This window comes from Rissa tridactyla, chromosome 1 (genome assembly GCF_028500815.1).
Source record: "Rissa tridactyla isolate bRisTri1 chromosome 1, bRisTri1.patW.cur.20221130, whole genome shotgun sequence".
Taxonomy (NCBI): Eukaryota; Metazoa; Chordata; class Aves; order Charadriiformes; family Laridae; genus Rissa; species Rissa tridactyla.
The window spans coordinates 91,584,367-91,598,926 of NC_071466.1; the positions used below are offsets into that span (position 1 = coordinate 91,584,367).

At 35.8% G+C, this 14,560-nt stretch overlaps 1 protein-coding gene across 1 annotated transcript in view; it reads left to right on the top strand.

Annotated features, from left to right (window-relative positions):
- Positions 1 to 14,560, top strand: part of IL1RAPL1 (interleukin 1 receptor accessory protein like 1) — a 753,247-nt gene that overhangs the window by 79,932 nt on the left and 658,755 nt on the right. Inside the window, exon 2 of the mRNA XM_054188558.1 lies at positions 10,875 to 10,980. Coding sequence (XP_054044533.1) covers positions 10,899 to 10,980 — 82 coding nt within the window. The 5' untranslated portion in view covers positions 10,875 to 10,898. The remainder of the gene's footprint in view (positions 1 to 10,874; positions 10,981 to 14,560) is intronic.

Below are 14,560 nucleotides of genomic sequence, written 5' to 3' on the forward strand. Positions count from 1 at the left end.
CTAATTATTTTGATGGCAGCGATCTCTATAATTTCTGGGGAAAACAAGGCGCCATGCAGCTGTTCATACTAAATTCAGGGGCCTGGAAAAAGAAGCAAAAGGAGACAAATTCTGGCTTAATAGTTATAACACTTTTGTAGGAAAGGAAGAGTCCCAGGCTTCCAGTCTCTTCTTCTGTTATGCATTGCATCCATTTTAAGACAAAAAGCTTTGAATTAGGGGGATTGGAATCCCAAGTCTATCTACCACAGCTGAGACCAAAGTCGTTCTCAGTCTTCTCCTGATACATGAGTATTTGAAATCCCAGTTCTGAAGGGGTGGATGAGTACCTGTCACGGTGGAAGACAATGTTCCTAATTTCCAGAGGAAAGTTATTTTTGAGAGTTTTTTTATTTTTGAACATTATTCTCAAATCAAGATTTTGAAGACTGTCACTATAATAGCTCCCTGCTATAAAAATTGCCAGAAACATGCTGAATGTACTGCAATTACAGTGCAATAGTCAGCCTGTGACCTGGTTATATGTAAATCCTTACTTGATCTATATTTTCCATTGTTATAACCTGATATTAATTTTATGAGGCTTTGGAACAGCCATTGTTATCCATCAGATTGTTGTAGCTTTAAGTTTGGATATCATATTTCATGGCCACATGTTGGTATTACATCTGAAAATGTCCTCTTTCCTTTTGTGTCAAATCATAAATTGCAGCTATTAATAAGCAGTGCTATTCAGCAGCACTTAAAAGTTGTAGTTGGTTAGACCAGTGACATCTCTTTCTAACCTTGGATCTCAGTATAGTTTTAGGTCACAGCTGAAGGTAAGCAATAGAGTCATAGGTCTGCTACTTTCTACTCAAGCAATTAAAGTTTCTTTAGCACTGGGATTATTAGGTAGCTGGTTGGCGCGAGGACAGTAAAGTAGTGAGGAGAGTTTGGCTAAGAAATTAAAAGCATGAAGAGATGCTTTTCAAAAGCTAGCCAAACAAAGCAACAACTTCAACACTAAAAATGAAGCAGGATTAAGGAATGTCATTCGAAACTGAATGATGGGCTTGGGCAGTTTCAAAGTTATCTCGTTCAGTGCAGCTAAACGCTTTCCAGTTTTAATGGGAGAAGCTTTAGCACCATTTGCAATACTTTCTTCCTTTTACCCTTCTGCTCTTTTTTTATAATAAAATATCGGGACTTAAAAAATTGTGATGTGATTGTCAGTGTTGTACACAAGCTGGCTCACAGGGATGGGGTGCAGAACAGAGAAGAAAAAGCTGCTGTGATGGTGGCTACACCCACCATTGTTGTAGGAAAATAAAACAAAATTGAAGACTCCCTCTCCTTTGAAATAATTATTGTCTCCAGCCACTGTGTTGAGTAGTCCTACATGGCATAACAAGTTGTCATGTAGACAGAACAAATTTTAGTCATACCCAGTCTTGAAGTTTTCTCCCTAGAACTTTAATAAACTGCAAAGGTATATATTATAATTATATATCATCAATGCTTGAATGCTTTACAAACCAATTTAATGATGATAATCCTTGTAGAAATTGTTCTGCTTTTAATTATTATATACAAGATGCTGTATCTGAATGGTAAAGCTGACATCGTTTGTATGCATATTTCTCTTTAGGTCCTTGTTGTTCTTGTACAAACAGTAAATTCATCATATGGATTCTTTTGTCTTTATCAGGCAGTAGGTTGCCTTTGAAATGCCACACAGAGGCTGAATTGCTGCTACCTGAATGCTTTTATATGTGATCTTCTTTCTTATAGTGGGCTGACATCTTAAAATAATTCTATCATAGATAAAAAAAACAGTAAAATTGTGAACTTCTAAAGCTTTATATTATTATTTCTGTAAACACAAAACTACTTACAATCCCTGCATTTTCAAGGGGAAGTAGTGCCTCTTGCCAGGTTATTTATAGTACTAAAATGTGAGAAATGTTCTCCCATTGGAAACAAAACAGGTTTGAGACAGACACTTGTGAGTAGTTATTCTGGATTTCAGACCCTATTGAGGAGGAAGGTGCCAGGATGCAGTGTGGACTGACTGCCCTGCTGCTGTGGGAAGCCGAGCCCCATGGGCGACACTGGCATAGCCTGTGCCCTCACCCCAGGGTGCAGTTCCATGGGGCTGGTTATGGGGTTCTGTTGACAGCCCCTGTCACAGCAAGCAGTGAGCCAGGGCAAGGGGCCATCCGGGGTATTAACCAGGAGCACAAGGAGATGACACCAGAGGCAAGGATGGAAAGAGCGTATGTACGCTCTGAGATGAGATGCTGAGATGGGCTGGCTCCAGTGTAGATACAATCCAGGAGACAGGGCCAGAGATGGAGCTGGAGACCAGCACTCCTACAGCATCACTGAGACAGGGACTGACAGCCCCGGGCCAAGCAGAAATGGGGTCGTGGGCCCATGGTGGGAGGCCCCAGGGGAGGCTGCGCAGGGACAGTCAGGCCCAAAAGTGCTCTCAGGCTCTCAGGGTCTGGTCCAAAATCTGGTTTGGACAAGTGAAAAGGGTTTGTCAGTTAGACTGTGAAAGAGAAGGGATAAATGAAACACACTTCTCCCTTTTCATGACTCTAAAAGTACAAAGTGAGGGCATATAGCATGAATTGTAATGTAAATTACGGATGACTTTCCGACCACTTACCTACCATTGAATATGGCAGGGTAAAGTACTAAATTAGGAATAAGTCATGCTCTAAGGGTCTAAGATTACATTGCATTAGTAAGATTATGCTACAAGTATCAACTGTGGAAAAAGGAAAATATATAGCCTACTGTATATAACAGAAAAGAAAACCAGTGATGTTAATATTACGTAAACCGATAATCTTAGTGATGGTGAGGGGGGTTTATTATCCTCTGTGTAAATGTCTGTCAGACCCCATGGCAGGGGGGTTGGAACTAGATAATCTTTATGGTCCCTTCCAACCTAAGCCATTCTATGATTCTATAATATCCACAGTGGAGCTTCATCTTCCAGATCCTTCTCTCCTTCTTCATTTCGAGGGATAGTATCTCTCTCATTAGTGAACCAAGTGGGAGATACTATTTAGAGAATTTTTGGAACTAAATATTCTTGTAATGCTTATTGCTAATCAAAGTACCTAGTGTCTTCTGTCAATGTCTGATGAACATCATACTTATTTTTTCAAGTAACTATTCAGAAAACTTCAGGAAGACTGAACTTTTAAAAAAAATGTTTTTATCCTAACTTAAGCCCAGAATTAGAGTTCTTCTCTTACCTTAAGTTACATCCTGCAAGTTTATTTTTCAAACATAGTACATAACTGAGTACAAACAGAGTACCTAACTGCTACTCTTGGCTACGTAGAAAATGGGAGAGAACTACTCATATTGGAAACTACAGTAGTACAGCTTTTGTGCTGTTAGTTTTGCTGCAAATAGCTAGTCTTTGAAAATTTGCCATATGTAGAAAAGGAGTTTGAATTCCACAAACACATATAGTGAATATACTTAGCAGAGCAAGGTTGTTATTCTACCACTATTGTAAATATTTCAGGAGCTCACTTAGTTGCCTGAAAACACAGCCAGTTAGAATTTTCCAATAAAGTTATATTTGCAGTATTAAAACTTAATTTCATCAGTTTTTCCAGGGATGGAATTTCAGCTGGATACAAGAACAAGGCTACCCATCCCCAGAAAGCAAAGATACAGAGTGGTCAAGGAACCAATGCAGGAGCAAATAATTAAGGTTAGATATCTCACAAGCCAAAACCATGCCACAATAAGTTGACTTCTGATTACGCATGCACATGGATTTGGAAGGAAGGCTTTTTTACCTTTTGGAAGGACAGTGTTTCAAAGCCAAACTGAAGATCTTTGAATTTTTCATCTTCACATCTAACTTTACATACTTAAGACTATGGAAAGGGGGAATTATTCTGCTAGTCTATCTCCCTTCAGAAACTAAGTAACAGTACAACCATTTTCCAACTAGGTTTCTGTAGACATAGCTGTTGAGCTAATGTTCTGAGTATTGTCTGTAACTTTGCTGCCTGATTGCTATAATTTTTTGTTTTCTTTCCAGAAAAAGAAATTATGGTTTTAGATTTTTCCATTAACCCTTTGGCCTAATTAGCATCATGAGCACACATTTCTTATGTATTCTGCTAGATATATTGTTTCCATTGAGTATTTCAGTCCAGTTTGGTTTTGCATGTTTCGTTGCAAAACCCTTTCCTCAGTTTCGGATTCTTCTTTCTTTCTCATCATAAGTTGAGAACTATTAAGGAGAAGGCATCTACTTGTACTAACAACATTAGATTGTTTTAAACCTAGGCTGACGTGTTCCTTTATCTCATGTAAAGGCTCCTAGGAATGAACGGAGACTCCTGTCCATCCATTGTTCCCTTACCCTGAGAGTGAATAACTCACTGGCATACTATCCAAGCTTTTCTGATCCTGCCCCTTTTGTACCATCAGCCTTTCTGACTGACTGAGCTAACCCTGGTTAATTATTTGGAACCAAGAAGGATGCCCCACTGATGTGGACGCCACAAGGTGCTATGAGACCATTGGAAAGACACTGTCAACTCCCTTTTTTGTGTCTCTCCTGACATTGTACTTTCTCTTCTTAGCCACAGTAGTTCCCCAAAGTATGTGTCAGATAGGTTTTAGCTATGTAACTATTTTAATCTATGGTTCAGTGGGATGAGATATTCAACTGTTTCTTCAGTAGAGGATTCTCAAGCATATGATATGTTACACTTCAGGTACCTGCAATCTGCTGCACTTTATTTGTCTCTTAATAGAAAAAATACAATCAAGAAAACTTACCTACCACACAAAAAAGTCACTTAATGAAATAATCAGGAACACCTTAAGCAATGTAAACAGTGTGCAAAATATGTTTGCTAGTCAATCACGTTAAGTGCAAATCCTGTTGTTTACATTACTGTTTTACACAAGTCTTGGAAAATAAATATTGAGCCAGACATCAGGATTCTTCTGGTTCTGACAAAAGGTTTGTTGCTTGTAGAATAACTTTTAACTACCTTATGCATTTAAGTGATGCATTTTTCTTAACGGAAACTTTTGGGAATGGCAGATTATATTTTTTTAGAGAGATACGCAGAACGATCTTAAATTTCTCCAGTGATATTGCCATGTGTACCTTGCGTGATGGATGGAGTCTTAAGGAGATTAAAATCTTAGCAATAAAAAGTATCTTTAAAAGAAGGCAGTAATGAGTGTCAAGTTTAATGGGAAATGTGATGATGCAGTTGCTTGGAAACCTCTCCAAAGGACTCTGCTGAGTTCCTATTCACAGCCTGCTCCACTGGACAGGTGGCACTTTGGCTTTTGGTTATTGCTGCTTAAAACACTGTCGCCATTCCTTCAACCTTTGCTGCTTTTTTAATTATCTCCTTTTGTTTTTTTGTCGTAACAGTCACAACTGTCTTGAATTTAGGAATGGTGCTTAGCATGGAGGACTAGGAGCGATTTGCAAAGGAGACCAAATACCTCATTGCCTTCTTGGTGCTTATGACTGATTTGCCATGAGTTCTGCAAAATTTGATTGCTGAATATTTTTGTTTTCTGGGACTCTGGAAGGGACTATTTTTTACAGACTTTAGTCTTTGAAACAGGTGTATTTTTCTCTAGCTAACATTTTAAGTATTGTTAGGGCTCTCCTTCTGTTCCAGGACAGTAATGTAGCAGATCATGACAACAAATTGACACTTGTTTTTGAAATCACGCTGATTCTGATTTTACTTTATCCTTGCAATTTAAGAATTTAAACTATTTGTTTTCAAGCTGTTTGAGTTGTGTTCTGGACGTACCAATACCAGATGTACTAATACGATAGTTCTGGACATACTAATACTATATTAATATTTTATACTGTCCTTTACATTTTGTAAGATCTAATGACATGCTGTTCTGGGGTTTGTGAAGAACTGCCACATGAAAAGAGACTGTTACTGAAAAGTATCTTTGTTCACTTGTCTGTTTCTTATGTATTCAGGTGATGTTTTTTGTAATTTTTGTTACTTGTTCATGATTTAGCAGGGACAGGTTTGTGCCTTATTCCACAATACTGGTACCAAGAAAGAAAATTCCAGTGCTTACCTCATTGTTACTTGTCAAGAAGGGAAACTGAAAACTGAGATTTTTTACTATTGCTTAAAGGCTTTTCTGCCACATGAAAATACACAGGCCTAAATGAAGAGTTACTTTTGTTTTCTTTGTAGTTTTGTTGTTGTTGTTTGTTTTTTTTCTTTGTTTTAAAGCAGACTAATCTTTCTAGCTAACACAGCACTTTCATGACATTGACACAGAACAGTCATGAAGTATTTTTCAGGGTTCTCAGGATCCTGCAATATCTTAAATTTTGTTTTTTTTCTTTGAAGGGGATATGATGGAGTAAGATAATGAAGTAGTTTTGAATATGTATAAAAGAAAAGAAAGTTCTTCAAAGTTATAAAGGCAGCACAGGAAGAAAAATGATTTTCAGATAATTAGGTAATGGAAGCTAGCTAGCATTTATAGGCTAATTTAAAATCAACCCCTTAAAGTTATTGTAAGGGACTGAGCCAATGGAAAATTTCTTACTTCAATTAGGTTTAATTCAAGTTTTGGGAAAGGCCCAAAATGAACATAAGTAAAATTAGCAAATGAGAAGTTTCTTTTCCATATTCCTGCCTTATCAGGAATTGCCTTACTATTGTTAATTTAATCTCTGCTGAGCTGGTTTGGGAAGCATGTCTGTATGTGTATGCATTTTCCTCACAGTGAGTATTTATGACAATTTAAGGAAAAAAGCATTCTTGGCATTTCCCCAAAGAATGTTAGTGTTGAGATACAGCTGTATTTCTGTTTCTGTCTCAGCTGGAAAATGAGGTACTTGGTGACGAGATACAGATACTAGAGGCTTTCTATGTCATTTTCATGTCAAGCAATGACACCTTCTAGAGAAAAGACTTCTTAAAAAATTAATCATATACCCAATTAAAATTTGTGTGGAATATATTTACCCAGGAATATTGAATGTGTTTTCAGTTTTGTGGTTCATGCAAACAAATAATCCACAACTAAAAATCTAAAGTTGTGAATGCTGCTTAAAGATGAAAAATATTTCAATTCTTGCTATCATATAAAGAAAAAGTAACCAAAAATCCCTAATTCTAAAAGACTTCGTTAGTTTACTATTCACCCATGGAGTCTAGCAGTCTTATAGCCAGAGAATATGTAAAACATGCTAACATTGATGCAACTTGAAAGGCAGTAGTTAAGTTTATAACTCCCATATATTGTCTTAGCTTTCTGGTGGAACTGAAAACCAGAACAAAAAAAAAAAAAAAAAAAAAAAAAAGTAAAAAGGACTTTTGTAGATGTGTATGTAGGCTGTTAATCTCCCATTGCTTAAAGAAACAGAAGACTAGTTTTACTTATTAAAATCAGAATTTCTTGATATTGTTTAAAAATTAAATTACAGCTCGATGACTCTTGAAACAGTTTCTTCTGTAAAAAATTCATTGCTGAAAGTAGGCTGTTTCCAATTCATGAGATATCACACTCCATTTAGTGTTAAGAATCTGGCTTCTCATAATTATGCCTTTTATTTTGTTTTTCAATTTAAAACGTAACTCAATATGTTACAGCATCTTAACTTCAGGCCTACTCATTGCAGCAGTGAAGGCATTTTCTGTGGACAACTTGTGGGATCCTCCTTGGGATGTTCCTGTTTTATTTTGTTCTGACTTGCTTATTTTGTTTTTACAACCAGTTTCACTAGGGTGACATTTTCTAGAATAGTCAATTGCTGACGCATTCACCTGGAACAGGGGACATGAGATGTTAAGGATCTGTTTTGAATCCGTCATACGAATGATGTGAAGCAGATTTTCCAACCTCCCAGACAACTTCCAAAGCCATAAGGCACCAGCTCCTCTTTACTGATCTTTAAGTGTTTCCATTTCCTTCATTTGAGCTTTTTGATTCTTAAAATTAAGAAAAGAAAAACTTCTGCAGGAAAGGGAGTGGAAACAGAAGAAAAGGCTTGGAAAACTCTGGAGAGAGCCCCTGTAAGATCTGATTTGTTACTCATATTGCTGCAAAGAGGCAGTGGCTGGTGCTGGGAGCCACCCCTCCCTTTTTTTTTTCCTCCTTCTAGCAGTAAGTGCTTTCTGGTATCTCAAAGACAGTAGCAGACTTTACTTTCTGGGGATTTACCACAAACAATGTAGGCAACAGCCAGTTTTGCTTATGCCTTTAAGCTAGACCTGAATCTCTGACAATAAATGTACATGAGAATGGCTTCCACAGTGGCATCACGTGTTTAAGATGAAAACCTTGCTATACCATTGTTACAAATATGGTTCTCCTTGTTGACTTGACGACTTAAATGAGTGATATACGCATGGATCAAAAGAAGGATTTAGTTGACTAAACAGTTTCTTATTGATATTCTTGTATTTATTGAGGCTTTCTTTGGTAATTTCAAGCTTTATAGCTACTATATGGCTTATCTAAAAATATGTATTAATACATATGAATACATAAATGCATATATGCAAATGTATGTATATATTAGTATTTCTTTCACTGTAATCAGCAATATCATCTTTTGATGCATGGTCAAAAAAGATGCATTTGGATCTGCTTTCACAGTCAGAACCTATTTAGTGAATTTGTAATTGCATAGTAAGATCCTGAGGTTCTTTGGACTGTATTTATTGGGCTCACACAGAGCAAGGAGCTGACTCTCGCTAGTACCCTGCAGGCTGAAGATATCAGCTTCAGGATTTCCTGCGGCATCAGTTCGTGCAGTGGCTGAGAAATGAGATTTTGATTTCAGAAAGCTTGACTCAGGTCTGCAGTAAAATGTGGTGTAACACTTTGTGATATCTACCCACTCTGCCCCTGGAAAATTAACCTTCATTTCTAGCTTCTAAAATTCTAAGGGTCTATATTATTTATAACTGCTAGTGGTCAAGGTACTTAGTTAAACTTTAAACTTAAGTAAAAATGTTTGCATTGCACTAAATTTAACTCACAGAAATTCTGTATTTCCTATTTTAGTTTCTATGTTGATAAGCAATTTATTGCCTAATTTCTCACCTAATTTCTCTGAAATTGCATGTGAATGTAGGTAAATGATAGTCCTTCACCCGCGATGCTAAAATACTAAAGTTTGTTCACAGCTAATGAATGAGCAAACATATTAATGCTTGTGTGTTTTTCTGTGAGTATAAATATTGTTAAAAAAAATAAGGTATCACAAAATGTTGTCAAACTGTATTCTCTCACTCCCTCATCTTTAATAAAGCCATGATCATGAGTGCAGTAGGTTTGTGCTTAGTTCTCAAATGTCTTAAAATGTAAAGCTGTAAGATCGATTCTATATGTAGTCATCACTGTTTAAGTAATTCTTCACATAATGTGCTCCTTTACACCCCCACTATTTCTTATTTCTAATCTGTTCTTTTCCAAGATGAAGGTATTTTAAGATAATGCTTTCAAAAAATGTCTTGGGTACTCAGTAACCTGACTGTCAGTGAAAGTGCAAAAGATTCATGGTCTCTCTTGAAATCAAAACTTGTACTATATGGTTCCTTTGGAGAATTTTTTCAGTTGCTGTACAGTGCTGTGATTAACAGAGGTCAATATCAAAACCACGTTGGTTTCGTCTGGGTCTTTACTTATAATACTAAAGAACCGTTGATCACAGCCCTTTTTTTTACCCCATTAGATAAGAATATTTTTGCATAAAATGCTATAATGAATATAGATAGAATAGATAGATTCTGCTGTCTAGCTTGACTAGGCAGAAGATTTGGCCTCCCTTTCCCCTTTTAGCACATTGTAATGTGAGATGTCAGTCCTGTCAACCATTCCAGAACAAAGCTGATAATCATCATGACTAGATGACATCCTTGTAGTTATACGGGGAATTAACAGAATGTTTAGTCCCTGCTTTCACCAGCTGCTCATGCCACTTAATCCCTGGGGACACAAGTTATAGAAATCCAGAACTTTTATTCACATCTTGGAGGTGAAGGTTGAACCACAACCTGCAATCCACCTCTCACATCCTGATAACATTCACTTCTGATTTAGTGCAGTAAATATGTTAGTTTGAACTTGCTCATGGGACTTCAGCTCATTTAAAAGGAAGTTACAGGTGTCTCTGCTGGTTCCTGCGGTACGCTCTTACGTTTCCCTTTTCGCTGTTCCTAAGATGATGACCAGATTTGTTTTTAATTAATTGTTCATTGTGAATCTTGTTCTCAATCTGTGGAATTAATAAATGGAAGCAAAACTAGTGAAGAAGGACCTTATTTTCTTTTTCCTGTTGGTGGGGAGGAGAAATAGCTTATATGATAAAAAGAAAAAAACTAGATGTTATTTTGCAGGCTTAGTGAAAAGATCACACTTTTTTCATAAAATAAATTGATTAAAGTTATTTCATTCAGGAGGAACACAATGAATTTTCAATGTGCAGGCAAAATTGAAACTAACGCTCCAGGGTTAAATGTGGTGTGTGCATGTGTTTGTTTTATGATGATTTTAGTTGATGTATTTTTTTCAGGAACAATAGATTATTTTTGTGCATTAAATTGCTCACAAATACTGTATTCAGCTTTTCTACAATGTCAGTATTATGATGAGTTACTTCAAGGTTGTTTCAGCACCAATATAGAATCATAGAAGGGACCTTTCAGATCATCTAGTCCAACCATCCACCTAACTCTGACAAAAATCATCACTAAACTATATCTCTAAGCACTATGTCTACGTGTCTTTTAAATACGTCCAGGGATGGTGCCTCAATCACTTCCCTGGGCAGCCTGTTCCAATGCTTAATGAGTGTTTCTTTCTTCTTTTTGGTACTCTAGGAAGTGACCACGGAAAGACAGAAAATGAAAGCTCCTATTCCCAACTTGATACTCTTGTATGCTACTCTAACTCAGAGCTTGAAGGTTGTGACCAAAAGGGGATCAGGTAAGTAAATATTTATCTCTGTGGTTACAATGTGGTTTGGAAAGAAGTGCAAATGTATACTAAGATGTTGTTATGGTGGTTTGGATCATAGTTATGAGGATTTCAAATTCCACAGCAGAAAAAGTTAGCAGCTTCAATATATTTTTAGACTATATTGTGTCATGTGAACTTGATGAAGAAAACAAAAATGTTAAAATCAGATATGGAATGTACAATCAATGTCACAATTCATCTGCTGAAGGAAAGTTATTCCCAGAACTACCTAACTTACTTAAAAGACTTTGTTGCAGTCAGTGTTGTTAATGTGATTACTAGATTTATCTCTTTGACTATATACTTTATGGTTAAGAATCTCTTGGAAATTAAGATCATGCAGTTTTGGCTTAGGCTACTAATTTTTTTAATGCAACAAATAGATCAAGCACGTTAAATTTAATAACCATGAAGGGTGAACAGCAAAATGTATTTTTAAAAGGGCTATCTGATACATGGTTGAAGAGTTTAATTCAGCAAAGAAAATACAGGCGGTTTTTCAGAAAGTAAGCAGAGGGTGACATGTTTACCAAACATCTTTCAAACTGTTACTATAGATGAATTATCCTCATATGTAAATAAAAGGAACACCAATACTGAGACAGTTGGGTGGGTTTGGGTTCATTTTTTGTCTGTCACCCTGAAATTCTAATTTTCCCCTCTTTCACTTTTCACTGGATAATGAAAAAAATTATAGGCTACTACTTCTGCAAACCATTTTGCTCTATGGCACTAAAGGACACTAAATCCTTAATGGAAGTCTTAATCCCATGTTGATGGAGTTAGTTAATTAGATTTGTTGTTAGTAGTCATTTTCCTTTTGGCATTGGAGTTTTTAGGTAGTTTTTGTTGTACTGTTTCAGAAGTCTGGCTTTGATTTCTTTTTTTGTTTTCTTTAAATCCGTTTCCAACTGGAGTTGGTTGGTAGTTGTAACTGGTGCTTAGGGAGGACACGGGTCTGTATACGTTTTGGGAAACAGCTTAAAGTATATCTTGTATTTTCGATTGATTATATTTTAACATTAGGAAACCGATTATGTCTCCAATATTTTAGTGACTGGAAATGTAGATTGAGGGAAAGCAAATAAGGAGTATCACTATAAAGTAAGGTGTTCCTCAACCAAGATTTGAGATTAAAATATTTTGGGATTATTAAAACTGGAATATATGGACTGGGTGCAGAGCAAAGGAGTTGGCGATGGGTTGGTGTGTTTGTGATATGATGATGTTGAAGCCGAGATAGATATCATAGGTATCCTTTGAATGTGTCTGAGTGAGGTTGTTCTGTTTAATTAAGATTTAATACTTGTAAGCTTTAAGTTGATGCTCCTTAATCCAAATTTAGTATAAGCATTATTGTTCATCTTACAGTAACTTTTACAATGACATCCATTTTTAAGGAACTAAAAAAATAGTCATCAGATACCTGTTGCTTGAATGTGACAGTAACAATTTGGGTTGTCTCTGCATTTTATTTCATCATTTTTTCCTGTATCCTCTTCCTCTGATTAACCAATGCAAAGAAAACTGGTAAATATTTCTGTTTGGGAAAGTAAAATAATTGGTGTCCAGCAAAAGAAAGAGCATACAGTACTTTTAAAGATGTATAGAATATGTTCTCATTGTGATGTTGTAATAAAAAGGAAAAACTGTAGTGGAAATCTTTGGATCACACCTTACTGTAACATGGGGTTCTTGATGTTTTCACATGAGATCTACTTATCCTGTATATAGTTTCAATTAGCTGTATCACCAAGGCAGCTGTTTGTCATACTGTATGTACAAAGGAAAAATCTCTGATTTACTAAAATCTCAGATCCTACTGCCTTTGGTCATGTTGTTTAGTGACTTCAGACTTGAAGAGCTTCTGGAGAAGTAGGTGGAATGTAATAACACGTGTGATGCTGCTTGGCTTACTTTTGTTGTTGATATCCTTTGGTTTGTTTTGGTTTGGTTTTGTCCTCCCTTGGGTGCTCAGGAGGCCTCTTTTACAATCCTTATTTACTTTAACAGAAGTTTTAGCAAAATAAGATTCACTTATCTGTACTGTGAAAATAGAAATGGTTTCCTAAAACTAATGCAACTTATAATTGGAAGTAGGGAAAAAAAATCAACTTGGAAAATAGAACTTTTGTTTTACGTGAACATATTAACCAGAGGCGGAGGATGGTGAGGACATGGCTTACGTCTCTTTAGTCAGTTCTACTTGTGAGGCACTTTGTCCTTGAAGTATGAGCATTAAAGTAAAATGAATAGCAAAATAAAAATGTTGGCATATTTTTATACTTATGAGGTGTTACAATTATAAATATGGAGTAGCAGTATCCACCTTTTAGAGATTTGTTGCCTTTATGTACTTTCTTCTCTGATGTGAATTAAAGGAATGCATTAAACCAGTTGTTGAATTAGTATGCTCAATAGTTGTCTTAATTGTGACTTGTTCCTTCTAATTCACTTTTGTTGAGCTTATTTCTAAGTACTAAACCTGGAACCACAAATCTTGTGTTCTTTATATATTTACCTTCATTATTTTATGTTAAAAAAATCTATCCTTGAAAATGTCTTTTCTATACTGTCAGTTGGATTTTTCCCGTTAGAGTACTTCAGCTCTCTTCCTTTGTAGGTTTTTTATCAGCTGTGCTAAAAAGATAGTGATTAATAAAAGTATGAGTTTCTCTGTCTGGTAGAAATACATTTCCAACCACTTCTGTGATCTATCAAGAACATGAAAACCTACCTACAGAAAATCAGTGAGGATTCACAGCATGCCAAAAATGTGGAGTAATTTTTAGGCTCAAATTATGATTTTATTTCAAAAAATGACCGTCTGTTGCCTTTCAGGACTGAAATTATATCAAATAATTAGCTATATAAGTAAACAGTTAGGATCAACATAATATTCTTGTCTTTGTGTCGATTTAAAAACAGGTTAAAAAAAACATTGCAAGAGAAAGCTGAGGTTGTGCTGTGTTGGATTAAAGCTCTGATCATGAGAGCTGTCATTATGAAAAGCACTTAAATGACATTACTTAAAGGCAGTCCTTGAATCTTTGTATCACTGTGTTCTATTCATCAGTTAAATATAATAATATAGGGTATAAAGGGAAGAGTATTAATCAAATATTTATTAGATTGTCAGGAAAACATACTTTAAATTAGCTTGCTCACAGCTGTGTGAAGTACCTCTTCAACACTTTATCTTGTATGTATGATTCTATCTGACAGAAGATACAGCTTTTTTTCCAGTTAATATTTTAAATCATTTTTGTAATACAATGAACAATTTCAAATTAATTTTTAACATAGAAAGGAATTATTTTACATTTAGAGCATGTAATAACTGTGTTTGTTACATAAGAAAGGCTGGATGAGCAGTTCCAGTAACAATTCCATTAATAAATACAAATGATGCAAGAACCTTCTTCCACAAATGCAAAAATCAAGTTAGACTTAAGCACACGTAAACTTTCCTTGTCAATTATAGTTGAATGCACACCACCTACAAGTTGTAATACCTTCTCAAGCAAGAAAGAAAAGATCCTTTGCC